Genomic DNA, 27,313 nt, shown 5'->3' with positions numbered 1-27,313 from the left:
GCACCTGGGTGGCTCAGATGGTTAAGTGTCTGCCTTCGGCTCAGATCGTGATCCCAGGCTCCTAGGATCGAGCTCCATGTCTGGCTTTGGGCTCAGCAGGGAATCTGCTTCTCCCTCTCCCTCTGCCCCTCCCCTGTTCATGGTCTCGCTCTCTCTCTCTCTGTATTGCTCTGTCTCAAATGAATAAATAAAATCTTTAAAAAAATAGGAACAGTACAACAGTAGCAACCCTTATGAGATTAAGTTAATAGGTAAAGTGCTTACTAGAATGCCTGGTACATAGTAAGCACAATACAAATGGTTATTATTAAAGATTCTATACTAGTCCTTGTACAAAAAGTCTAGAATCAGGAATATCTGATGGTTTACTTATACCCTGCCCTGTCCTAAAAAAGGACTTAGCAAAGCTTACAAAAATGTATCCAAGGCTAGAGAGTCTAAATCAAACTAGAAACAGAAAAATTCATCTCACAATGACCTACACATTTTCTACAGAAGATCCTTAAATTTGATTCTAAGGTTATCTAGTCAGGTAAGCCATTCAGATGGGCAGTTAACTACATACCAATGCTTAGGAGAATCCAAAACTGGTTAGGAATTTGTCTGATGGGACCTCATAAAGAAAAACAACATATAAATGGAGTAACAAATAACTTTGACAACAGATCCAAAGAGGACAGTTTCTCATGACAACCCTTACTACAAGATGACGGTATCCATATAATTTAGTAAATGAAATTCTATTAGGGGTCAGGTACAATTCAGTCTAGATAGCCAGCCCTCTAATAATCTGGCTTGATTCAGGGGTGAATTTCAACTATTTGTAAGAACAGAGAGTCCTTGTATCCTTTAAGCAATCCTCCCTAACCACTTTATCTCAGGCAAGTTTTGATAAATACTAGGAGATGTTAAGATTGAGTTTGAACTCTGACAAGAATCCAAGATACAGGGCGCCTGGGTGGCGCAGTTGGTTAAGCGACTGCCTTCGGCTCAGGTCATGATCCTGGAGTCCCGGGATCCAGTCCCGCATCGGGCTCCCTGCTCAGCGGGGGATCTGCTTCTCCCTCTGACCCTCTTCCCTCTCGTGCTATCTCTCATTCTCTAATAAATAAATAAAATCTTAAAAAAAAAAAAATCCAAAATACAGCTCTCCTATAAGGCCTTTTAAATACAGACCCATAAGCCTTACACAGGAGATGGAGATAGGGTTGAGAACTTGTGAATACAAGAGGAACCTACCAAGGACACTTGCTTGATTATAAGACTATCCCCATCTAGAGATGAGCAGAGAGAGAAGGCCCAGATTCTCTTCAGAAATTTGTTTTAAATCCATCTTAACACAGATCCAAACGAGTGATCAAGGGTCTAGACTAGGAAGTCTAGAATGCTCACTTCAACAAGGTAATATTAAATATCCGCTGCCTTGATGGTTATAGAAACTGCTTTGCTTCAGGCAAAGGAATATGTTTAAAAGGGAAGTTAAAAAAAAAAAACTTCAAAGAACTCTTAAAAATAAATTTTAAAAGATGTAAAATTAGTAATAGCAAAGATGACAGGTTAGAACTAGGCAAAATGCTGTGAAAGGATTTTAAATTTTGATAAAATACCACTATAAAGAGATGAGTAAGAAAAATGGTAAACTGAATATCTGACTCAGATTCCTATGTAGACACACACCTGAACTTCCAACAGCCTGCTACAGCCAGCCTGTTCGTAAATTCAATTAAGAACATAACTAAATTATGATGAATTGATGATTACTCTTCTAGTTACACTAGATAAAATAATTATTTTGATCTCTGTGGATCTAAAATGGTGACCTGATCTCTATGGCCGGCTGCCACATTCCTGAAATCAGAACTCATCCTAGGGAGGACCAAAAATATCCAATAATTAAGGAGGCAGCATAAGCACTTTAAAATTATTTAAAGAGACAGGCAATCAACTCTAGAAGGTAGAACAATACCTGAGACCTCTGTCAGGGCATTTACCAGCATTACATTGTACTTTCATTTGAAACTAAAATTAAGTCCCCCAAAAGGAGTGAGATTCAAGTGAGTCACCCAGTATTATGAGACTCAATGTCATTTTCACATAGTAGGTCCTTCATTGACAGTAAAAAAATCTTAAGTTCAATTTTCATGAACTATCATAAAGACTGGAGTCAGTCAATTCACTTAAAAGCCACAGAACCAGCTATAATTCAGTGGTATAAGAGACACTGTTTTTATATTTTAACAGGATCTAAAGACTGCACCCTTTCCAATTAAAACCTCTCCAAATAAATCTTCTTAGAGTTTCCTAATTTCCTAAATATAAAACCAGACAAATCAAACCCACGCTTTTTCTAGATTTCATACCTGTGTTGCTAAACTCAAGACTTGCTGTACCAGCTCCTGTGTTTCTGATGGTTTCTTAAGAAACAGCTTCACGATGGCAGTAAGCAGAGTAAGCTGCACCTAAGGGCATGACACAATTTAACAGATAAAGTGAAAGGCATTTACATTATTCCCTACCATCATTTCCAAAGTAGTGCTTACCCATCTATGAATTACTATGGGGGTTTCCGATTCTGATTAAGAGACAAAGGCTAAAACTCAGCCATTATCAAAAATAGTAGGTCAAAGGTATTCATCAATTAAAAACTTAATAGCCTCTTATCCCAAATTGCATTTCTGGCATCAAAAATTGCTTATTTATTAAATCCCTTATTATTTACTTCCGCCAAAAGATACAACTTAGGGAGAATTAGGGAATTATTTGTCATACTAGGGCAAGAGCCAAAAAATAGTAAAATCGCACCGGATCAGAGCTAATTAAGAGTGGGCTACAGGCTTGTATGTGTTCCTTGTAGACGCCCATTAAAATTACTATGGCCGAATTACATACATGACCTTCAATGTGCAGTGAGTGCAAATGCCAGGGGAAAGGAGTTTTATAATTTATCTGCTTCTGTGGGCCCGTGGCTCCGAGGTCAGGTCTCTCCATTTGGGTAGAGGAGAGGCAGAAGATGGGAGGAAGTCTAACCACCCACAGAGAATCTTTCCAAACTGCACATGCCAGACCTCACCCCAGCCCCAGCTGAGAAACCCTGCTGTAATGAGCCACAACCATCAGGAATAGGAACAGGTCATCTTCTTCTGGTGAGAGAAAATGAAGAAGTGCTAACTACTGCTCTCAGCAAGTAGTTGTTAAAGCGTGGTTCTGGACCACTAGTAGCAGCAGCAGCATCCTGAACCTGGTAAGAAATGAAAATGCTTAAGCCCATCTCAGACCCAACAAGTCAGAAACACTAAGGATGGGGCCCAGCAACCTGTGCTTTAACAAACTCTCTAGGTTCATTAAAGTTTGAGAATCACTGGTCTAAGGCAGATTTGTCCCACCAGAAATCGGCACAAGTGAAAAGATGAATTTATATATAAATTCTCTCTCTCTCTCTCACACACACACACAAAAGTGCATAACCTTTACTTTCCCTGAAATCTTCCCCAAAAGATCAGACACAGGACACAGATGAGAACTTACCTGGGTGCTTTCATCATGAAAACCCTCCAGGAAGCTCTCTAGTAACTCATCTGCATTGTCAATTCTCTCAGCATATTCTCCCACAATCCAAATCATAGCTGCTCGAGCGTCTGGTTCATCCAGTGAGTCTAAGTTCTCACACAGAGTGGCAATGATACTTTCATACCTGATTTAACAAAATGGACTATGGTTACATTGGGCACGAATGAGAACTGTATTAAACAATGAAGGCTAAAAACAAAACCACCAACGAGGTACCCTAAACCAAACCACCAAACTATAAAGGCTTTTGGTCAAGAGAATGCAGAAGCTTTAAGCCAGAAGATTATGTCTTAAGTTTCCCTTCAATTATGTTTTCATAACTGGACCATAAACTGTTATAAAAATGCATCAGATATTCTTTTCACAAGGAAAAATTAACCTGCGGTATAATACCACTAACTTATAATTTCTAACACTCTTTCCTATAACTAGATCAGAGAATTTTCCTATCTATTATTCCATTTTGCCTTCATGGTAGAGGAACAAAAATTCCACTTTACTTTTAGGAAAATGGAGTTAGACAACAGCAGCATCTAGACTAGAAACAGTAATTCTGTCCACTAATCCACTAATCCTGCTTTTTCTGGAGATCTTTATGTTCTTTCCTCCCAAGGCACCCACACTAATGACTTGTTTCTCCAAAGAAACAAATAATTCAAGTATTTATTTTCATTTGCACAGGCCTATAGTGCTCTCATTTTTACCATGTTGAATCCATCTCCTTGGCTAATGTAGTTTTAAACATAAAAATGACAATGTGGGGATGCCTGGGTGGCATGGTTGGTTGAATGTCCGACTCCTGGTTTCAGCTCAGGTCATGATCTTGGGGTCATGGGATCGAACGCCACATCAGGCTCCGTGCTCAGCAGAGTCTGTTTAAGTTTTTCCTCCCTTTGCCCTCCCTCCTTGCTTGCTCGCTCTCTCAAAAATAAATAAATCTTTTAAAAAAAATGACAATGTGTAGTAAATTAGATGTAGACAACTGAATAGTACATTTAATTGTTTGCCCTACTTCCACTGATTAAACCAGGTTCTTGATAGCACTTTCTTGTAATTAAACTGTCATAACCCCTTATTAATAGAAACCAGAAATGGGCACATTTCTCTGCTAATCACAATGAAATATACATCTCCACCCTTAATCTTTCTAAACTTAGAAACCCAACTCTCCTCTTTTCTGGGAGAGTGGTCCTTTTCCCAAAAATACCACTTCTAAAATTTAAAAAATATATATATAATGCTTAATAAACCACTACCTTGCTAAATACAGTATTTCATCTAATTCTGAGTCCACCACTAAGCTAACTTATTGCAAGTTGCTTCATTTGACACTATCTTTAAAGACTAATCAGAATCTTCAGCACAACACATCTCTATGATTATAAGGCAAAATGAGATTTAGGATGCTGACAAGACCTGCTCTTATTTCACCCTTTCAGATCCCTTAATCACTTGCCTTCAAAATCAAACCTAATGAACTATTTTTGCTTCATAAATAAGAGGACTCAATGTGAAAAATCTGTGGAGTGAAACTGCAGATTCTGCATGCCTTTATGGGAAAAGCTATAATACTGCAGAAAAGGACAGAGACTAATAATTCATCACATGCTCTATAATTTTCTACAAAGTAGTAGGTAACATGCAAAGTAAACAGTGCAACTGTTACCTTCCTGGCTTCTGCGATCATGTGGCTATTAACTTACCATTCAAACTGAAACATTTATTTCTGAGAGTGAAAAGAAGTACAAATATTAATTATGCCTGCTAACAGGCATAAACTGAAATATGCCTGGACAATCTGTAATATGTGGGCTTTCTATTTAATAGTAACGTCACCAACAAAGAATTTGGTCAACTTCAGTACATGACAGTTGACTGTCATTCAGCTTCAAATCCTCTCAAAGTAATAAAGCAGGATGAAAAATCAGGTTTTGATCCCTGTGCTAACCACCTTATATAATTTTTTAACATTTAAAACATACTTTTATGTTTTTTAAAAATTATTTTTCATAAAAAAGTATCCTATTTTAACAGGATTTTTAACAAAGTATCCTATTATGCCTAGTTATATTACAAAGTATAATTCTTACCTAGCCAATTTCAAAGTGCCTTACTTAAACATTTCCTAAATGATTTGAGGAAGAAGGTAGAAGTATTTGGACATACTTGTTGGGGTATTTGCGAAAGATGTCCCTGATGACGACAATTGCCTCTTGAACCACATAATTTACTTTGGTCTGGATGAGATCAAGCAATGTGCTTACACAGCGCTCGGCAGATTGCTACAAAGAAGAACAAAATAAATGGCAAGTCAGATGATCTCTCCAATAATGCAACCTCAATATAAAGATAACTTTGAAACGTACAGGTGCACCAACTAGACTAGACTAAAAGATCAGGCACTTAATTTGACCAAGCTACACTAGAGGCTAGGCTATTTGATGGAGATACACAGAAGTTCCAGATACACCCCAAATTTTATTCAATGTAAAATATATTGACAGATAAGTTGATTCAAACAAAAATAATCATCTTGGATAGCCACGCAGAACAGAAATGAGAAGAAAGAATGAGTCAAGGTAGGAGGGAAGAAGAAAGAAAGAATAAGCCAAGGTAGGTCATGGGTAAGTGGAGACAGAAGAAGGCATCCTTTGAACCTCTTGAAATGAAATTGCAAAATTGCATATCTGCATATAAGTATATTTTCCAGGGAGAGGGTCCATAGCTTTCATTACGTTTTCAAAGTTATCTGTGACTCAAAAAACTCTAAGGAAAATCTGCCATCTTCTGAACTATATAACTGAAAGTCTATGGCCTTCAACTGCAATTTTCCCCAGCCTATAGTTCATCTATAAGATTTAATCTATTAATCTTTTATTAAAGAAGGGACTATGGGAGAATACAAGTGATAAAACTAATATACTGCAACTATAAGTCATAGTTTTTAAAAGGAGAAGGGTTTCAGACAAGAGATCCTAAAAATCAAGGACTGATTTATCATGTATCACAATGTACTATGACGGGTCACTCCATTACCTACCTCCTGATAAGATGCAATAGAAAGTACACAGCATCGCCTAAGAGGTACTTTTGCCTAACACTGAACATGAACATTACCAAATCTCTAAATTTAATTATCTAGAGGGGATGGCAGAATGAGAAAAACAGTATCACTAAAATACAACCAGCCAAATCCACACTCTGGGAAATTGTACAAGCCTAATGACCTAGTCCCTTTAATAAATGGCACCAAAAGTAAGTAAAGACTTAAGAGACATTAACCAAATGCAACGTGTGAATCTTCTTTAGATTTTTATTTGAACAAGCCAGCTATAAAAAGACACTGACACAATTAGGGAAAACTGAATATGGGCTGGATCTTCAATGAGATTAAGATTTATTGCTAGTTGTTGAGTACAGTAATGGTATTGTGACAATATATTTTTTTAGGGACCTTCTCTGTTAGATACACACACTGGACTACTCTAGTAAGAGCCTATCTGGGATCCGCAATAAAATTCAATAGCACTCCACTCCCTGAAGGAGAGGGAGAACATAAAAGCAGTTAACAAGTCGATAGTTGTTCAAAATGGATGATGTGTACATGAGAGCTCATTATCAACTTTAGTGTATGCCTGAAAACTATGATAATAAAATCTTTTGAAGGTACTAAGTTAAACCACTCCAAGCAATTTAATGAAAACAAAATTGCATCTTGAGGTTACTCATCTGATGACTCTATTGCTCCATGAAATGACTCTGCCATCTTTTATGTATTTTTTCCAGTTTTGGATTCTATTTTATTCATTTTTAGCTAGTAATTCCTGTGCAGTTACTGCAACAGAAAAGTAATTGGTAAAATTTAAATATATAAGTTGTGATAAATTATAAAGTATATAGGATAAGGCTGCTTTAAGATGTAAATTATCATAAATGAAATAATACAGATACAGTGATTAACACAGGGCTTGATAGAAAGCCCACATTTAGTGAGCCCTTCCCATCACTATTAGAATAAAGACAAAAGGCCATTTCCTATGATGCATCAGTATTCGAAAAACATTTAAGTCTGGGACAGTAATTTTCAAGCAAATTGTCATCTCAACCATACTGCTTTTTGATTAACAAAAAAGAAAGCCCACCATTATTACAGCAGTATGGCAGAGGGGCAAGAGTAAACATCCAATCACTGTTCAGACAGAAAAGTCCAGAAACAGAGAAATACATACGCACTTATAAAATTCAGTATGAGACAAAATTTCTTAACAGTGAGGAAAGGATTTGTTCTGGTGTTTGATCCTCACCCTCGTATTTTTCACCAAAATTCTTTCTAACTGTTTTAATTATTAAAAATATCTTTAAGTGTAAAAAACCAGAATCTTCACCATAAAAGTAGACAATAACGGTGAGTTTTAGTTTGAGGTGAAGCACAATCTTCTACGGTGCCACTAAATAACTCCTGAGAAAACACTGAGAAAACAACTCACCACATAAGGAAATGTAAACTTCTGTGTGTCGAGATAGTAAATGAAATCGAAAGGAAAACATATTGGGAAAATAACTGCTAACAAAATGAGGGATTGATATCTTTAATTATAAAGGATTGTTTTTAAAAAACCAATGTGGAAAAGCCCATTGGAAAAGGTGCACAGGACACGAACAAGCAATTCCAAAGGACTAACAAATGAAAACAGCTCGCCTTCACTAGAGATCAAAGATTTGGCTACACGAAATAAGTCAATCAGAGAAAGACAAGTATCATATGATCTCACTGATATGTGGAATTTGAGAAACAAGACAGAGGATCATAGGGGAAGGGAAGAAAAAATGAAACAAGATGAAACCAGACAGGGAGACAAACCATAAGAGACTCTTAATCTCAGGAAACAAACTGAGGGTTGCTGGAGTGGTGGGGGGTGGGAGGGATGGGGTGGCTGGCTGATGGACACTGGGGAGGGTATGTGCTATGGTGAGCACTGTGAATTGTGCAAGACTGTTGAATCACAGATCTGTACCCCTGGAACAAATAATACATTATACGTTAATTAAAAAAAAAAAAAAAACACTTGGCTACAAAGTCCTCTTTATACCACTATTTGGAAAAAGAGCAGGAACTTTAAGGTACTACAAATAAGAGGAAGGTTAAATAATGAAGCAATCAAACATTATGTCTATAATCCATTAAAAATTATGTCAAATGTTAACAGTAACATGGAAAAATGTCCACGTATAATTCAATGAAAAAGGCAGACTACCGAATAACATTTTTAGGATGATCTCATTTTTGTAAAAAGTACACCTGTGTATGATGGACTACATAGACGAAGACTGAAAATCACATCCACATCATCTCTAGGAGGGTGGAATAGGTAGGAGAAAACAGTGTTCCATTTTCATTTAACTTGTCTTTTTTTATAATTTTATTTAGTAAACACATATGGCTTTCCTAACAGGAAAAATATAATCTTTGTTTTTAAATCAAAGGATGAATATGGTGGCTAACTGAACAAAATAAAAATAAATAAACAAAGGGATGAGATACATATCAGTATCTTAGCTTGATTTATAGAAAGTAGAAATAGTGAACACCAGAGAGCAGAAGACTAGGAAGTTTAGAACTTACTGCCTTAATCTCTCTCAAAGAAATAAAAGCATTTGATTTTATTTGGAAGACTAAGAAGGACCAGGGGTTTATCTCCTCCTTAAAGAAGTAGGTATACACTGTAAATATATACAATTTTGTCAATCATACCTCAATAAAGTTGGGGGTGCGGGAGAGTAAAAGCTACTAAAAAAAAACAGACAAAAAAGAAATAGGCAAAAGTTTCTGAAAAAACAATACTATAGGATTACCTTTCCAGTGCTCTTTATTGATTGAGCAGCTTACTGCTTAATCTTTAACCTAACCAACTGGAACAAAATTATGTATTTTTTTCACCTCAGGATACTTACAGCAACATAGAAATACCTGTATTTACAGTTATGATAAAAATACAACTCAAACTCTTAAAGACACCTAAACTTTCCAACAGGCCCTGCTCTCACAGCTAAGCATGACACTAAAATTCATTTTTTTCTCATCTGTCATATCTTTGGAACCAACTACACATTAAAAAAAGGGTAAGATGCCCTGAAACAAAGCAGTAGCTTGGTTCAGAGGCTACCCAGGAGGTCTACTACAATCCCCTCACTGGTTCATCCCCCTTCCCATGAATGCTTAGTTAGAAACAGGCAATCATCACCTCTCCTGCCCCAATGACTGTATTTGGGTCAGGCAACTCTTTCCAACTGATGATAACCGTCATGATTGAAACAGGTACAGGAAAAGCGCTCCAGCAAATGCAGGCAACCTAAGAGAGCTGGAAGGCAGGAACCTTGAAGGCTGATCTTAATCACTTCCAGACAAAGTTCATTCCTCACATACTCTCATATTCCCACCAGGGCACCCTGAGTCAAAGGTGAAAGCCATCAGAAGTTTAACCCTTCCAGAAGATTATGGACTATTTTTCCATTAGTCACAATACATGGCATTAACAGCCATCCAGATGGAGAATGCTTTCTAGTAATTCCAGGGATTGAAAATCTCTTTTAACTTTGGAATGATACAATTTTGTATGATTCTTTAGAGCTTTGCCAAAGAAGTCAATAAGACAATGACAGTCCGGCAATGAATAGCACAAAATTACTCTTTATGCTATCAAAATCTCTCTGAAAATGAAGTAAGTAAGAAAAGGAGTAAGAAAAGAAAAAGAAAAGAGAAAAGAATGTGAAGAGTGGTGATAAAAAAAGATGTATCAAGATCCAATAATCAGAAATCCCCATTTCTCAATGGAGCAACAGAACGTATTAAATACCTGAAGCAACTAGGCTATGAGAACCAGGAGTAGAAACCAGGATGAATTAACTAAGTCTTGCTCCAACAACTGAACTGCTGAATGATTTATCAGTGGTAACTGACATGAAGCAGCCCTGTCTCAAATAAAAACAAGGAAGGCCAATCAGGAACTTGGTTTTCATAGATGCTTCTCTGACACAGCATCTGTTTCCTTCCATTCCCAAGAAGTACTGGACAGACTGTACAAATTATTTTAGTATCCTTGACAAATCATATGGTCCAACCCTCTGACTCTAAGCAGAACTGCATACAGTCAAGCAGCAAGAACAAACAGGGAGCTCTGAATCCACATCATAGCAAACAGAGGCCTTCATTAATTCCAACACATTTCTGAATGATGAACAAATGGAGGACTGGAGATTGATGAAGTAGGGCAATGCAAGTTGTAGCCCATAACACCTACTGGAAGGCTGCAACCAAGCTAAAAATCAATCTGCCCTCAAAGATCACAGAGAAGCTCTTTCAGAGGACATTGAAGTAAAGATCAACTCCCTGCCCTAAAGCAGAAACCTGTTAGTCAGTAGCCCAGCCTACGCCCACAGAAGTCCTGATTGACTTTTCTCTCATTCTTAAATATAAATGGGTTGCAATTTATTATATGTGTGCTGTACACCTCAATGAAAAAATTATATACAGACATGCAGTGGTCACCATTCGATACTCCAGATAATTAAATTTAAACCGCAGACACAAAACACTGTAATTCATATCCCCAGAGACTCAAGAAGCTATTGCAATCACACAAAAATGAATGCTGTGAGAGAAGTACCAATAACAAGAAAGAGTTATGAAGAGAGGCCCCATGGAATGATGGCTGTGCAGAGGCCAAACAAGCAATAAGCCGGACTGGAGCAAGTGAGAGGACAGAGGACCAGAAGACAGAAGGGTGCCGGACAAAAGGTTTACACGTTTGATACTATGCTTGAAAAGCTGGAAGACAGGGATGCCATGAAGACACACAATGCAAGAAAAAAAGAAAGGCCATTACAGAAACTCCAGAAAAAAACAAAAGACTCTATAAGAAAGAAAATATAATCATTTGTATTATACTGGCTCTACTATTTGGTCATAATAGGGGTAGAAAGTTTTGCAAGCCTTTAGTTGACAGAACAATAAATGAAGGCATATTATCTCAATTTACAAAGATAATCAATATAGGAAGGAAAAAACCTCATGATATAACTATTGGAGAATAGGAGGGTTCAAGTAGGAATGGTGGGGTACATGAACTGTTACTTAACTCACAGCACAAAGTTAATAGATAATATCTGTAATTGGTAAATCAATAAATACCATATTATTTAGAAATATGGAAGCAGCAAAGTAACTGAAACTAGAAGAAGTTAAAAATTATTCCCTCTAGGAATTTTAACTACGTGTTTTATTATTTTAATAAATTTAAAAAACGCATTTTAAAAAAAGGAATGAAAAGAACATTCTAAATCCCATAATGTGATCCCAACTACCATCAGACACTTGCCTCCACTTTGATGGCACACCGTCCGATGGCCCGCACAGCCTTGCGAACAAAGTCAACATCCACCTCTGTGGCATATTCCTTTAATTCTGCCAGAACCTGTTAAAAATCCAGGAAGTGAACAATCAGTAAGGATTCTCAAACAGCAATTTCATGGCCTAGCAGCTTCTGAAGGCCAGACCTTAAGATCTAAGTGATTTATAAACTTGAATCTGCTTTAAGGCTGACCTGAGCAATGTTGGCTTGGGATGCTAAACGAATCATGATGTCCAGTTTCTCTAGTTTAACATAGATGGGATCATTGTACTTCACAAAGAAGACTTTGATTTCCTGTTTCAAGATTTCAGGCCTGTGGTACACAGAAACACACGATAAGGAAGGCGAGATGTAAACTGATATATCCTTCTAAGTCTGTATGAATATCTAATCTGTGCTCCAGCCACTTCACCCCACCCGCCAAACCTCACACACTTCCTTTATACCCCTCTAACCAGTTTCTCATTTGGCAGACAATTTTTAAGGGCTAGGGTACATATTGCTAAGAACTGCTGGAAGAACAACAATCTGGCTCTAAACTATGGCCTAAACCATATGAAGCAGGCACTAGCTGGTACACTATCAGGAGGCTCATCAGAAAACAAACTAAGCTGCAGAGCAACACCAAGTGTTTACCACAGGAACACTCCAAAAGCAACTGTTAGCCTCCTGATCCTGGGCAAGCTGCTCTGCCATACAACATTTTCATTTCCATATATTAAAAAGAACTTGATAATGGCCTCTGTAATATCGTTATTATTAAGCTTAATTCAAAATCACAAACACTGTAATCACCAATTCATTGTTTCCCAACCTTTTCTGGACAATTAGATTGATATTCCTCAGGGCGACGTACTGCACCTCTGGCTCCCCAGACAGCAAAGTGACAAGTGGAGGGGCCAACTTTTTCAGCAGCATGTTGTAGTAGTCAGAGTCCTTGGGTAACAACTCCAGAAACTTCATTAGGACTTTTACCGCTGAAAGCACCACTGCTGAGTTGGCATGAGATAGCCGGGGAGTCACACGCTCACAGATGCTGAGGGCAGAAAAGGAAAATTAACATCTTGAATTATAATTTCTTTGCTCAATCCAGCCCATAGCGTACTGTGTCAGAGTCCCATGGCCCAAGTATCAAGAAACAAGAGAATCGGTTAGAAAACTCAAAGCTCCATGTGTAGACAAAACTGGGATCCTACACTGCAGAAGCTTCATTCCCAGCAAACTACAGACAGAGCAGGGACATCAGAAGACTTCAGGAGACCAAAATAAGGGATGCTCAAACTGGAAGGAAACTAGGCAATACCCCAAACACTTGAGGCTCACACCATTTACCCTCCTGTTTTACAGTCTTCTCCATCTCCCCATATTACACAAGGGCTCCCTGCCTTTGGTTGAGAGAACCCATTTCTCCTCAACCTACAGGATGTCAAATTAAGTTCCGAGAGTTACTTCATAGTGAGAGATATCAACCGTGACTGAAGGTTTCATAAGATGCAGGAGGAGATGAGTTGAGCAGGAAAACAAGACAACGCCTTACCTTCATGATAATAAGGAAATCTCTGAAAGGCTTTTTAAGTAACAGAACACCACTGCAATATTCTCCCAAACCCTTCCCCCGTTCTCCTAGCCCCTGCCTACCTACACTTAAAGGTCTCACTAAATCTTGAGTATGTAATTATCTGTTGAGGGTTCTTCAGAAATTAACCTAATTTTGATAGCTCTTGGGCAACTGAGATGCTAAGTGACTTATATTCAGTTAAGGATTCAAGATAAGTAAGTGGGGTTTCTCTCCCTTCCTCCGGTATCTAACTGGCTGACTCCCTGACTTCCCTCAGGTCTTTATACAAATGCCACCTTCTCAGCGACCTTCCCTGACTACCCTTTTACAAAATACAATTCCTCATCCCCAAATGCCCAGCATTTCTTAGATCTCCTCCCTACTTTGTATTTCCTGTTAGGGCTTATCATCCTCTGACATATTATATATTGTATTATATATACTTTTGCCCCATCCCTCAGAATAAGTGTTCCATGAGGGCTACGATTCTTTTATTTTTTTTTTTTTAAGATTTTATTTATTTGACAGAGCGAGAGAGATAGCGAGAGCAGGAACACAAGCAGAGGGAGTAAGAGAGGGAGAAGCAGGCTTCCCACCAAGCAGGGAGCTCGATGCGGGGCTCCATCCCAGGACCCTGGGATCATGACCTGAGCCGAAGGCAGACGCTTAACGACTGAGCCACCCAGGCGCCCCAAGAGACCCTTATTCTAATACAGACAGTAGAACTTATTCAAACAGGCAAGTCTCCCAGATACTATCCAGGAAAACAGAACTGACCTCTGAGCCTCCCGGTCATCTTTAGGGTTGTAATTAGACAGGCAGTCCAAGATGAAAATCTGGCCCCATTCAGTGCACTCATTCAGGGCTGTCAGCAGCTTATTAATGTTCTGTGGGTTCAAATCAAGTAGGTTGCTGTTTGGGTGAGATTCACTGATTTCAGATAATGCTGCTACAGCATTAGCCACCACCTGGGAAAGAAACAGACATGACCTTGATTTAGCAAGAACAGTACAATTATAAACAAATACTTAATCTTCTCTGGATCACTTCATAGATCTCAACTCATAACCATTCCTGAACATTTTACCTAGACAGCTAGAAACATAAACTGCTTTCAAAATATGTATTAAACCACCAATGATGGCCTATATAGCTTCCTGGTGGTGAGGAACCCAGAATTAAAACAATTCGTTTATTAGCAGATAGTCACACATAATTTACCATTAAAACAATAATTTTAATAGTATTCAACCCTATCATTAGAATCAAGACATATGAACAGTTTTAAGATCAATGAAGTTTAAACATGTACATTAGCCTGGCAAAGGACCAAAAGTTTTAGAGCTGTTTGGGCATGTATGGGGCGCGGGGGGGCTGATACTGTCAATCATGTCATGAGTCTCAGAGTAAGAAAATGTGAGCTTGAAACCTTAGTTCACTACTGAATGACATGCTGGGAGATGTTCCTCATCTGAAAACTGGGAATAATTTAATCCACCTCACAGAATAGTTTTAGTTTAAGGACCAAATCAAAAAAACACATGTATAAGTGCTTTCTATAAAGCTTTAGGCAAATTTTAGGTGGTACTATTACCATAACTCATCAAGAGTTGCACTAAGTTGCACAGTTTTTCACATTAACATCTCTGAAACTGAGATGCATTTTATAATCAAAGGCATGTCAGTTGAGGGTGCCTGGATGGCTCAGTCAGTTAAGCATCTGACTCTTGGTTTTGCCTCAGGTGGTGATCTCAGGGTCATGAGATTGAGTCTGTGTGGCCCTCCAAACTCAGTGCGGAGTCTGCTTAAGACTCTCTTTCCCTCTCCCTCTGCCCCTCCCCCGCCAATGCTCACATGCACACGCTCTCAAATAAATCAATCTTAAAAAAAAAAAAAAGGTATGTCGGTTTAATAGGAAGCACGTTTCTTTCCAAGTAATACAGAAAATAATAATGCATCTTATAATCAATGCCATCTCAGAATCAATGAAATACAGTACCTCAAATACGATCTTTCAGGCAGTATGATATGTGAAAAACTGCTACCGAATATAAGAAAGTACACTTGTGGGGCGCCTGGGTGGCTCAGTCAAGCAACTGATTCTTGATTTCAGCTCAGGGCATGATCTCAAGGTTGTGAGATCAAACCTTGTGTCAGGCTCCACACCAAGCATGGAGCCTGCTTAAGATTCTCTCTCCCCCTCTGCCACCCCTACCCCCACTCACATGAGTGCACTCCTTCCAAAAAAAAAAAGAAAGAAAGAAAAGGAAAAAAAAGTACAACTGCATCCTGACTTACAGATCTGGGAATCCACGTTACAAGAAAAAAAGTAAACACTCTTTATGAAAATTATAGAGTATCTCTGATATAACTAATACATTTACAGTCAATGACGTTTAAAGTAATTTAAAAATTGCAAAAACACCCAAAATAAAACACGCATACATACAAAGAAAACTATCCTATGGCCCTATACAAGTGAATCTTAAAGCCACATTTTTTTTAACGTAATCTCTATGCCCAATGTGGGGCTTGAACTCAACCCCAAGATCAAGAATCGCATGCTCTACCGACTGAGCCAGCCAGGCACCCCGAAAACCACATTTCACAGTGAAGCTCCCAGAAGTTACTGAAGACCAGCAAGGTAAGGCTAAATATAAATATTCTCTAAGTATCAATGAGATGTGATAAGAGATAGCAGCTTCAGTAATTACACACATTAAAATGTTCTCAAAAACATCAACTCATTTCTTAATTCTTACTAAAGTGCCTTGCTAAAAGCTTGAGAAACTAAGAGTTGTATAATTATCCTTTCGCCAACAAGTGAAGAAACATAATAGCCACAATTCAGCTACTGATTTTAGTAGCCACCTTATCTGAGTAGTCTGCAGATTATCCCAGAAGATAAATGTCTAGAGAATATGATTTTTTTAATCAAATAATACACTTATGACAATATTCATCATTATGTAAAAGGTATGATGTCACAGGGTGCCTGGGTGGCTCAGTCAGTTAAGCGACCAACTCCTGGTTTCAGCTCAGGTCATGATCTCAGGGTTGTGGGATTGAGCCCCGAGTCAGGCTCCGTGCTCAGTGCAGAGTCGGCTTGGGATTCTCTCTCTCCCTCTCCCTCTGCCCCTCTCCCCGCTCGCATGCACACGCTCTCTCTCTCTCAAATAAATAAATCTTAAAAAAAAAAAAGTATGATGCTATGAATGGAATCATCTTCAGCTATAATTTAGTGATCATAAAATTCTAAGATGAAAAATCAAAGGCTCCCTTGTTAAGTCTGATTATAGATAGAATATTACTGTTATTAAGAAAAATCAGGAGAATTATCTAGTCCACCTACCACATGGTACCATGTATAAAGTTCTTTTCTGACTTCATTTTTGTTTGCTATCATCAAGCATGGGATTTAGTGACAAATAAAAGGCATAAAGAGTGAAATACTAATCCCCTGCATTATCTCAGGTGCTTTACATGCAGGGAAAAGAGATTCCCCACATCCTATACACCTGATAGATCTGATTATGGTATAAAGGATCAAATATTATATGGGAAGACCAAATGCCTGTTTTCAAATATAACTGCCACCATAGGCCCAATCTTAGTTACTGGCTGTCCAAGATAAAAGGTCCTACTACAACTTACCATTTCTGCCAGTTAAATTATTTTAATGTAGGGTGCCTGGGTGGCTCAGTTGGTTAAGCGACTGCCTTCGGCTCAGGTCATGACCCTGGAGTCCCAGGACAGAGGGACTCCCTCTCAGCAGGGAGTCTGCTTCTCCCTCTGACCCTCTTCCCTCTCGTGCTCTCTTCTCTACCATTCTCTCTCTCTCTCAATAAATAAATAAAAATCTTTAAAAATAAATTATTTTAATGTTAAAAAATTATATGTTAGATATAAAGTCTGTTAATAGGAAATGTAGAAAAAGAAAAGGTCAGAATTGAGGGAATTAGAAAAAAGCAATGTGGAGGAAAGAGAACAGAAGGATGCTGAACAGAATGAACAATTAGAATTCCTCTGTCATTACCATAGGCAATTGGAAATTAAACTAAGTGTACAAATGTGGCTAATGAAGTATATGTTCTGGTGGCAAAACAGGCAATTTCCGCTTGTTATCACATTAAAACAAAAAAGGAAATAGGGAAAAGTAAATCTAATTAAAAGATCCAGAGACCAGATTACAGGATTATGTTTATAAAAGCCTGCATTGAGAAAAGAGATCACTGCCAAACAGCTACTGAGCCAATGGCCAACTAGAGAAAAACACATCCCCAATAACAAAATTCTGTTCCTCTAAAACTTCAAGTTCCTTCTCTTCTACCTTTCCACTTTTATCTCCTAATCCTCACAGGTTGTTATGATTTCAGAAACATATGAAGGGGGCCCATAGGGATTGCTTGGTGTTCTCCTGGTCTCATCCTAAGGGAAACTTAAAATAAGCTAGTCACACTGAATCTAAAGTAGAGAAAAAAGACTGACTTCAAGACAGCAACTGGGTGGTTAGGGTATATAGGCAACTCACCTGTCAGTGTTTATGCTCTGTTTCTTTGGAATTTTGTATTATGTACATAGCACACATACTGTTTATTTCTAAAAATAAATTCTAAAAATAATAGATTGAAACTTAAGATTTACTTCCTCTTTCTATTACGACTTCTCCCAACAATAATTCAGTATCACAAAGAACAAATCTAACCCCTGCAGTAACTGCTTTGATATACCTGTGTATTAAAACAAAGGTTATGTCTCTTTCACTTGAACCATCACTTTGATTTTGAACTAAGACTCACATGCATAACATTTCTCCCCTAGAAAACTAGCATTTCTCTTAGGAAACATTGCCAGAAAGAGAACAAGAACCTTTAACTACAATCTCAAAAAAAAACAAAAACAAAAAACTACAGTTCTCAAGTCTTTTTTTTTTTTTTTTAAGATTTTAAGTAATCTCTATACCCAACATGGGGTTCGAACTCACAACCGTGAGATCCAGTGTAGCATGTTCCACCAACTGAGCCAGTCAGGCACCCCAGAAAGGAGTTTCCAAAGAAGTTTTGCTTAAAAATGGATTTATGAACTGAGGGTTCTAGAGGGGAGGGAGGTGGGGGGATGGGTTAGCCTGGTGATGGGTATGAAAGAGGGCACATTCTGCGTGGAGCACTGGGTGTTATATGCAAACAATGAATCATGGAACACTACATCAAAAACTAATGATGTAATGTATGGTGATTAACTTAACAATAAAAATTTTTAAAAGTGGATTTATGAATAGGGTTTCTTAAATGAGTTTTCTCAATACATCAGTTGATTTATAAAAAGCTGGCATCTAGGTTACAAAGGAAAACATATATACCGTAAAAAAAAAGTTTCTTTTATGCATCTTGCCTCCCAATTATGGTGTTTCTTGGGGAGGCTGCAACTAAACATTCCTCCTCCCTACTCCACCACTGTAGACCTAATATGTATACTTTATACAGATATTAGACACAAACATCTATACACATACTTATGTACAAAAGCATACATATATAGATGCATATAAAATCACGCATATAAAATGCCCCGTTCCCGGGGCACCTGGGCAGCTCAGTTGTTAAGCGTCTGCCTTCAACTCAGGTCATGATCCCAAGGTCCTGGGATTGAACCCTGCATCGGGCTCCCTGCTCAGCAGGAAGGCTGCTTCTCCCTCTCTCACTCTCCGAGCTTGTGTTCCCTCTCTCGCTGTGTCTCTCTCTCTGTCAATTAAATAAAATCTTAAAAAAATAAAAATAAAAAATAAATAAAATCACATTCCCTACTAGACAAATGTTTCTCTGCCTTAACTACAGACTTCTCTTCAATGTGATAGTTCCTCATGGACCCTTGCAGTCCGTTGAGTTTTTTTTTTAAAGTAAGCAATTTGTGATTTACTTTATACTCTATCTAATACAGAAGGCTGTACAAAGAGATAAAAGACAGTAACTGCTAAAACATATTGAACACTTACTATGTGCCATTAATCCTCACAGCAACTGAGGTAGTTGCTATCAAAATCCACTTATTACAGATAAGGAAACAGGGTTTTGTTTTGTTTTTTTTAAGCCTTATTTATTTATTTACTTATTTGAGAGAGAGTGTGCCTGCACAAGTAGGGGGAGGGAGAGGATCTCAAACAGACTCCCTGCTGAGTGCAGAGCCCAATGCAGGACTCAATCACAGGATCCTGAGATCATGACCTGAGCCAAAATCAAGAGCCAGATGCTTAACTGACTGAACCACCCAGTCACCCAAGGAAACAGGCTTTAAAAATGAATTTATAAATCAGTTTAGAGAAGTTAGTGACTTGCTTAGTAAATGGCTAGAAAGGGATAGTGCTTGACTATGAGCTAAAGGTTTGTGTCTGATTCCAGTTTCTGAGTACTCATCACTCTGCCTCTAGTATTTACAGAAGTGCCAAGAACTGCGAACTCCAGCTGGGAAAAAGGGAAAGAAAAATCAGAGCTGGGGGAGGATAATATAATCAAAACATTATTTCCAGGCAAAGGTGACATACAGATTTATACAAGGAGAAAAATGTATTCTTCTACTTTATATATTTCAGAGATAATCCTATCCTGACAGCTCCTATATTTACTATCCAGCTATAAAATCTGATTTATGAAGCTACCCCTATCTGATATGCACCAATTGTGAGGACATAAATTTGATCTTCTTAAAAAAAAAGCAAGCTGGAGCTGCAGATATGGTTAAAATAAAAATGATCCTGTAAAAAAGTACTCTAGAAGGGAAATGAAGATCTACAGAAGGACTGGAGTGTCATAGACAGAAGCTCCTTTATAAGAACTCTCCCACCCATTTCCCCGTCCCTTTGAATGACTTTCATTCTGCACCTCCATTTCCATACCCTCAGAACCCAAGAGAGAATTCACTTTCCAGTACAGTGACTTCCCCCTATTAACAAATTACTACTTAGAGGACTTTCTTTTCCAGCAATGACCTTCAAGGTCACACACTCCGAAAAGACTTATACTTCAGTTTTCCTGTTCAATTTACAATCCTTTGGGCTGGTACCCCTAAAGACTTAATTAAATCAAGTGAAAGCGGAATAACTGACCAAAATTATTATGCTGAAATATATAGGTGGTACATATTTTATCCTCCTAAAAATCAGCAACATTAGGACTCTCGCTTTCTCCTTCACAGAGCTGCCCCAAATGAGGTATTAAAGCACCAGGCAACATGTATTTGTTCTAAGCATGTTTCAGTCGTTATTGGCTCCTTAAGGACACAATGACTATGTGGTACCAGTTAATTATTTTCCCCTCAAATAAGTAAAACTTAAAGCTCATACTTTAATCCAGCACACATCCAGAATGCCAGCAGATAATATGCCAATATATTACGTTCTGTAACGTGCCATCTTTCCCCTCTTCCTCCCAGGAATAAGGAAGTTGAGTCAACATAGCTCATTATGACAAGAAGGTCTGAATACACGGTAACAAGATTTACAAATAAGACTCAGTAAAATTCATTACTTAAAGTGGCTTAAGATACAATCTGACAAAATGCAAAGCCAAAACACTACAATACAAGCAGGTATCTACAAGCAGACAAAAGGCACTCCTAACAACCAGAGTTACTTCGCCCACAAACCCTAAAATTATACCAGAGCAAGCTGCAACATGAACAAAACAAAAATTTATTATCACACCACTTATTAGCTCCCTTTTGAGAGCAAAGTAATCCCTGCCACAGTAAGAGTCTTGAGATCATCTTAAAGGGGACACTAAGAAAGGAATGAGCTGTGATCTTTTGGGGCACTATGTACAACAGATCCAGTTTTCCAGAAGTTGCTGATGAAAACTGTTTTAAAGGTTTATTCTTGAGGGGCACCTGAGTGGCTCAGTTGGTTAAGTGTCTGCCTTTGGCTCAGGTCATGATCCCAAGGTCCTGGGATCAAGCCCTACATCAGACTCCCTGCTCAGCGGGGAGCCTGCTTCTCCTTCTCCCTCGGCCATTCCCCCTGCTTGTGCTCTCTGGTCTCTCCGTCAAATAAATAAATAAAAACTTAAAAAAAAAAAAAAGGTATATCCTTGAATAATTACCTTTTTAAAAGTAATTCTGCAATGATGTAGTAAGTAACACTGTAAATATACCTAGGTTCATTTGTGGGTAAGCTGTTCTCAGAATTACCCTAAAAAGGGCGCCTGGGTGGCTGTCATCAGGCGTCTGCCTTCGGCTCAGGTCATGATCCCAGGGTCCTGGGATCGAGTCCCGCATCGGGCTCCCTGCTCGGCGAGAAGCCTGCTTCTCTCTCTCCCACTCCCCCTGCTTGTGTTCCTGCTCTCTCTCTCTCTCTGTCAAATAAACAAATAAAATCTTCAAAAAAAAGAATTACCCTAAAAAACAATGTCTGGTTTTAAATAACATATACAAAAAATTAAATCTTTTAAAAGTAAATTTGCAATGGAAAGATTAACCCTTCTAAAATTATTAATATCCAACTCCACAATGACTATACAATATAGACAATAAATAGTAGTTATCTTATGAAGGGCTTCCTCTATACCATGTTTAAGATTAAGTGCTTTGCACCTCAATGAGATACCACCTCACACCAGTCACAATGGCTAAAATTAACAAGTCAGGAAACGACAGATGTTGGCGGGGATGCGGAGAAAGGAGAACCCTCCTACACTGTTGGTGGGAATGCAAGCTGGTGCACCCACTCTGGAAAACGGTATGGAGGTTCCTCAAAAAGTTGAAAATAGAGCTACCCTATGACCTAGCAATTGCACTGCTGGGTATTTACCCCAAAAATACAAATGTAGGGATCCGAAGGGGTATGTGCACCCCAATGTTTATAGCAGCAATGTCCACAATAGCCAAACTACGGAAAGAGCCAAGATGTCCATCAACAGATGAATGGATAAAGAAGATGTGGTATATATATGCAATGGAATATTATGCAGCCATCAAAAAAGGGAAATCTTGCCATTTGCATCAGCGATATGGATGGAACTAAAAGGTATTATGCTGAGCGAAATAAGTCAGAGAAAGACATGTATCATATGATCTCACTGATATGAGGAATTTTTTTTTTTAGATTTTATTTATCTATTTGAGAGAGAATGAGATAGAGAGAGCACGAGAGGGGGGAGGGTCCAAGGGAGAAGCCGACTCACTGCTGAGCAGGGAGCCCGATGCGGGACTCGATCCCGGTACTCCAGGATCATGACCTGAGCTGAAGGCAGTCGCTTAACCAACTGAGCCACCCAGGCGCCCTGATATGAGGAATTCTTAATCTCAAGAAACAAATTGAGGGTTGCTGGAGTGGTGGGGGGTGGGAGGGACAGGGTGGCTGGGTGATACACTGGGGAGGGTATGTGCCATGGTGAGCGCTGTGAATTGTGTAAGACTATTGAATCACAGACCTGTACCTCTGAAACAAATAATACATTATATGTTAAAAAAAAAAAAAGGGAAGATAGTAGGAAGGGAAAAATGAAGGGGGGGAATCGGAGGGGGAGACGAACCATGAGAGACTATGGACTCTGAGAAACAAACTGAGGGTTCTAGAGGAAAGGGGGGTGGGAGGATGGATCAGCCTGGTGATGGGTATTAAAGAGGGCACGTACTGAATGGAGCACTGGGTGTTATACGCAAACAATGAATCATGGAACACTACATCAAAAACTAATGATGTAATGTATGGTGATTAACAATAAAAAAAAGAAAATATGTAAACAAATAAAAAAAAAAGATTAAGTGCTTTGCAAGCCCTCTATCCTTCAATGTTCACAACAATCCTACAATAGAAGTATTATTTACTACCTTCACTCTGTAGATGAGGATACTAAGAAGTTTAGGGAGCTAAGAAATGACAGAACCAGGGGTGCCTGGGTGGCTCAGGTGGTTAAGCAACTGCCTTCGGCTCAGGTCATGATCCTGGAGTTCTGGGACTGAGTCCCACATCGGGCTCCTGGCTCAGTGGGGAGCCTGCTTCCCCCTCTGACCCTCTCCCCTCTCATGCTGTTTCTCACTCTCTCTCTAGCAAATAAATAAATAAAATCTTTTAAAATAAAAAAAAAAAGAAAGAAATGACAGAACCAGGACACAAACCCAAGTCTTTTTGGCTCCAGAGTCTGAGTTTTAACCACTATGCTATATAGTACTGGGGCGGGGAGGGGAGTAACATTTTATAATTACAAAGCACTTTTCTGTTTTTGAGATACTTTTCAAAAAGAGGGAGTCAACTCTTTATAAAAAGAAGTGATTAAATGCAATTTGGTATTTTGGATTGAATCCTAGAATAGCAAAAGGACATTTGTGTTGAAACAGGTGAAATTCAAATAAAATCTGTACTCTAGTTAATAATAATGTACCAATGCTAATTTCTTAGTTTTGACAAATGTGCCATGGTTATATAAGATGTTAACATTAAGTGAAACTGAGTGAAGAATACATGAGAACTTTCTGTACTATCTTTGCAACTTTTCTGTAAATCTAGAATTATTCCTCCCAAATGAGATTAAAAAAAAAAACTATAAGTTGGTAATAGTTTACACAATAAAAACTGATAATGAATTTTTTAAAAGAAGTGAGAATCACGGAAAGATTTCCAAAGTTTATTATAAAGAAAAACAAAAACATCTGCTTCTCCAGTAAGCACAGACACAAAAGAATTCAGATCGACCGGTGGGAAATTCAAGAGCTGGGCAGTCAGCCTTATATCAAAGCAGCCTTCAGTGATTCTACTTACTCCATCCCTGCAGAAATTAATGGCGGATCCTCTTTTAGTACCAAATATAACATTACTCACTTGGGGGAACCCAGACAAGACTGAATATATTACCTGCCACATTACTGTTATTAAGTGCCTACCACATACTGACACTCTCACACACACCTAAAATTCTACCAGCTCTACAATTCCTTTATGGACTTCTGGCATGAAGAGCATTATCCAGGTCTAACTTCACTTATGTATGAAATTTTACTTTAAAACTCTCCTACTTAATATACACTGAGAGATAAGAGAAATCATATAAAATAATAAATTAAGTGAGGTCATTGTGTTTTTCTATGTGTTCTGGGCCTATCTTTAATAGAAAATTTAACATAGCCCACAAGGACATCATTTATTATTCAGATAAAAATCCCTGCATTTACAAAATGATCTAGAGACTTGAGTTTTTCAATACATATCATCTCAGATTGACAACAAACCACAACACAAGTTTCTAAGGCCTAAATGAAAACTATAATGATCAGAAAGTACGCAATGTTAGCTCTGTTCCTCCATAGCTACAGTTTATTAAGCATTTACCAAATATCAGGCATTAAATTTTTAAATTACTCTTCATATTCAAAATAATCAAGTAAAGTAGGCATTATTACATTCATTTTACAGATGAGGAAACTGAAGCTCATTTTAAATAACTTGCTCAAGGCCATGTTTCTAGTGAGCAGCCACACCCAGACTCACAACAGCTGCCACTCTGGCCCTCAAGGCCACATACTAGCTTCATAATCCAAATTCTTACAATTTAGCACTACTGGACTTGGGGATGGATAACTGTTTGCCGTAAGGGGCTGTCCTATACACTGTAGGATGTTTAAAGTATCTCTAGACTCTACCTACTAGATGCCAGTAGCACCTCTCCCATTAGTTGTGACAACCAAAAGTGTTCCCACATATTATTGAACATCCCCTAGGGAGCAAAATCGCTCCCCATTGAGAACCACTGCCATGATACCACGCTGCTTCTACATGCTGGTGTTGGGGATGGTCACCGAAAAGATGTGACCGCCAGTAGACCTGTGAGCTGGGACCCGGCCCTTGCCTTGGAGGCTTCTCATCCTATGCCTGTCCTTGGAATGGGATTCTGCTTGTCTTTCACCTGGCATACATGACTGAACCCAGTTAAGGCCTCTTTATAAACCTTTAAGATTTGGCAGGCAGGGGGCACCTGGGTAGCTCGGTTGGTTGGGCGACTGCCTTCAGCTCAGGTCATGATCCTGCAGTCCCAGGATCGAGTCCCGCATCGGGCTCCCTGCTCGGCAGGGAGTCTGCTTCTCCCTCTGACCCTCTTCCCTCTCGTGCTCTCTCTCTCTCATTCTCGCTCTATCAAATAAATAAATAAAATCTAAAAAAAAAAAATGTTTAAAAGATTTGGCAGGCAGGGGTGGCTCAGATGGTTAGGCATCTGCCTTCGGCTTGGGTCATGGTCCCAGAGTCCTGGGATCGAGTCCCACATCAGGCTCCCTGCTCCTTGGGAGCCTGCTTCTCCCTCTGCCTCTCTCTCTCTCCCTCTCTCTCTCCCTCTCTCTGTCTCTGAGTAAATAAATAAAATCTTTAAAAAAAAAAAAGATTTGGCAGGCAGGTGGTAGGGATCCATGCTGTCTTGCTTTTGCCCAACGCAAGCCTTGTATGTAAGCTCTCTTTGCTTATTAGAATTGCCACCTACCAACCTGGAGTAGCCTGCCTCTTTCTCTGGTCTCTCTCTGCCCTCTGCATAAAAGGGGCTGGTTTCAGATTACACCAGGGAAACTCCCAGGAGGGTTACAAACCAACAGCTGGCTAGCATACAGTTAAAGTATACACTTTTTCTGAGAAGAGGTTATTTTTCATAAAACAGCTTTCTAGAATAAGTTCCAATCAAAAGAAGCTGGGGGTTTTAACTAGAACCTTTGCAAAAGGCTATTGTGGGTCAAGCTGAGGCAATTCTGAGAACATACTCCTTGTCCAGAACACTCAGCAAACAGAAACAGGTTTTTTACTTATTTAGTACTTTGTGCTTTGGCAGACAGGTGCAGAGCAGTGCAAGAGGGCTTCCTGGGGGCAGCTCTGAGAGTGATGGAAGCAGAACTGAGAAGGTTTGGAAGACAGAGATCAAAGGGATAAAGTCCCTAAGTCAACGGGACTCAGAAGAACAGAGTTCACAAACAAAAGCAAACACTGCTCAGTGAAGGCTGTTGAGAAAGTCTCCGGAGTGGCAGACTCTAGCATGAACATGTTAACTGAAGTCAGAATACCTCAAAAGCCTCAGAGGGAAAAAGCTACAGAATAGTCACTATCACTCAAAAGCACTTTTTTTTCCTCGTAAACATACATTTAGTGGAAATTTAAAAAATTCTGACATCTGTGAAGAAATCATGGGAGCTATTTTCCTGTAGCTCCCAAGTGGTTCCTCATGCTGAATACAGGTTTACTTTCGAAATAACAAATAATAAAATCTGCATCTGAAAATAAGTTTGGCTCTAATTCTCTCAGAAAAGACTGTACTATATGAGTTTATACAGCTATCAAAGGAATCGGGACATTTTAATTTAATATTGTAGCCTAATGTCTACTTCATGATTACAGGATCAGCAGCCATCACTCTTGTGAGCTCCCGTCAGCCTAGTACTTGTAGATGTGCTTTTTTATGCAACAGCTCAATAAATACTCCCAACACCTGTCTACGATGGCTCCCCTCATTCAACAGAAGAGGGAACAACCCAGGGAAGCTGAGCTAGAATTTAATAGAGAATTTTTTTTTTTACTTCAAAGTTTATCTTTTCTCTTTCAAATAGTATTTCACTGAAAGACTGCCCTAACTGGTATAAATGGCATAACTGCAGGAAAACGAGGTGTGAATCCCCCTCCCCCGCAAAAGGGAATGAGAACATATTAAAGTTCTCTTACTGGCAGCAAGGTACACTACCGCCAAGAACCAGCCTGAGATCCACATAACCCCAAAAGTATGTAGATCTTGATCAACATTCTCCTCTCAGATTTCAAACTCACTTC

General features: G+C 38.8%; 1 protein-coding gene across 8 annotated transcripts in view; it reads right to left on the bottom strand.

The window, feature by feature from the left end:
- Nucleotides 1–27,313, bottom strand: part of AP2B1 (adaptor related protein complex 2 subunit beta 1) — a 131,384-nt gene that overhangs the window by 69,924 nt on the left and 34,147 nt on the right. For all 8 annotated transcript variants that reach the window (XM_073879438.1, XM_073879441.1, XM_025851446.2 and 5 more), the window contains 7 exons: nt 14,311–14,501; nt 12,790–13,011; nt 12,168–12,288; nt 11,943–12,038; nt 5,734–5,849; nt 3,526–3,691; nt 2,361–2,459 (listed from right to left, as the gene is read on the bottom strand). In XM_073879438.1, the coding sequence (XP_073735539.1) occupies nt 2,361–2,459; nt 3,526–3,691; nt 5,734–5,849; nt 11,943–12,038; nt 12,168–12,288; nt 12,790–13,011; nt 14,311–14,501 (1,011 nt within the window). The remainder of the gene's footprint in view (nt 1–2,360; nt 2,460–3,525; nt 3,692–5,733; nt 5,850–11,942; nt 12,039–12,167; nt 12,289–12,789; nt 13,012–14,310; nt 14,502–27,313) is intronic.

Source organism: Callorhinus ursinus, unplaced genomic scaffold (genome assembly GCF_003265705.2).
Source record: "Callorhinus ursinus isolate GAN/ISIS: 27379988/994484 unplaced genomic scaffold, GSC_fseal_2.0 scaffold34, whole genome shotgun sequence".
Taxonomy (NCBI): domain Eukaryota; kingdom Metazoa; phylum Chordata; class Mammalia; order Carnivora; family Otariidae; genus Callorhinus; species Callorhinus ursinus.
This window is presented reverse-complemented; position numbering and strand designations above follow the sequence as displayed.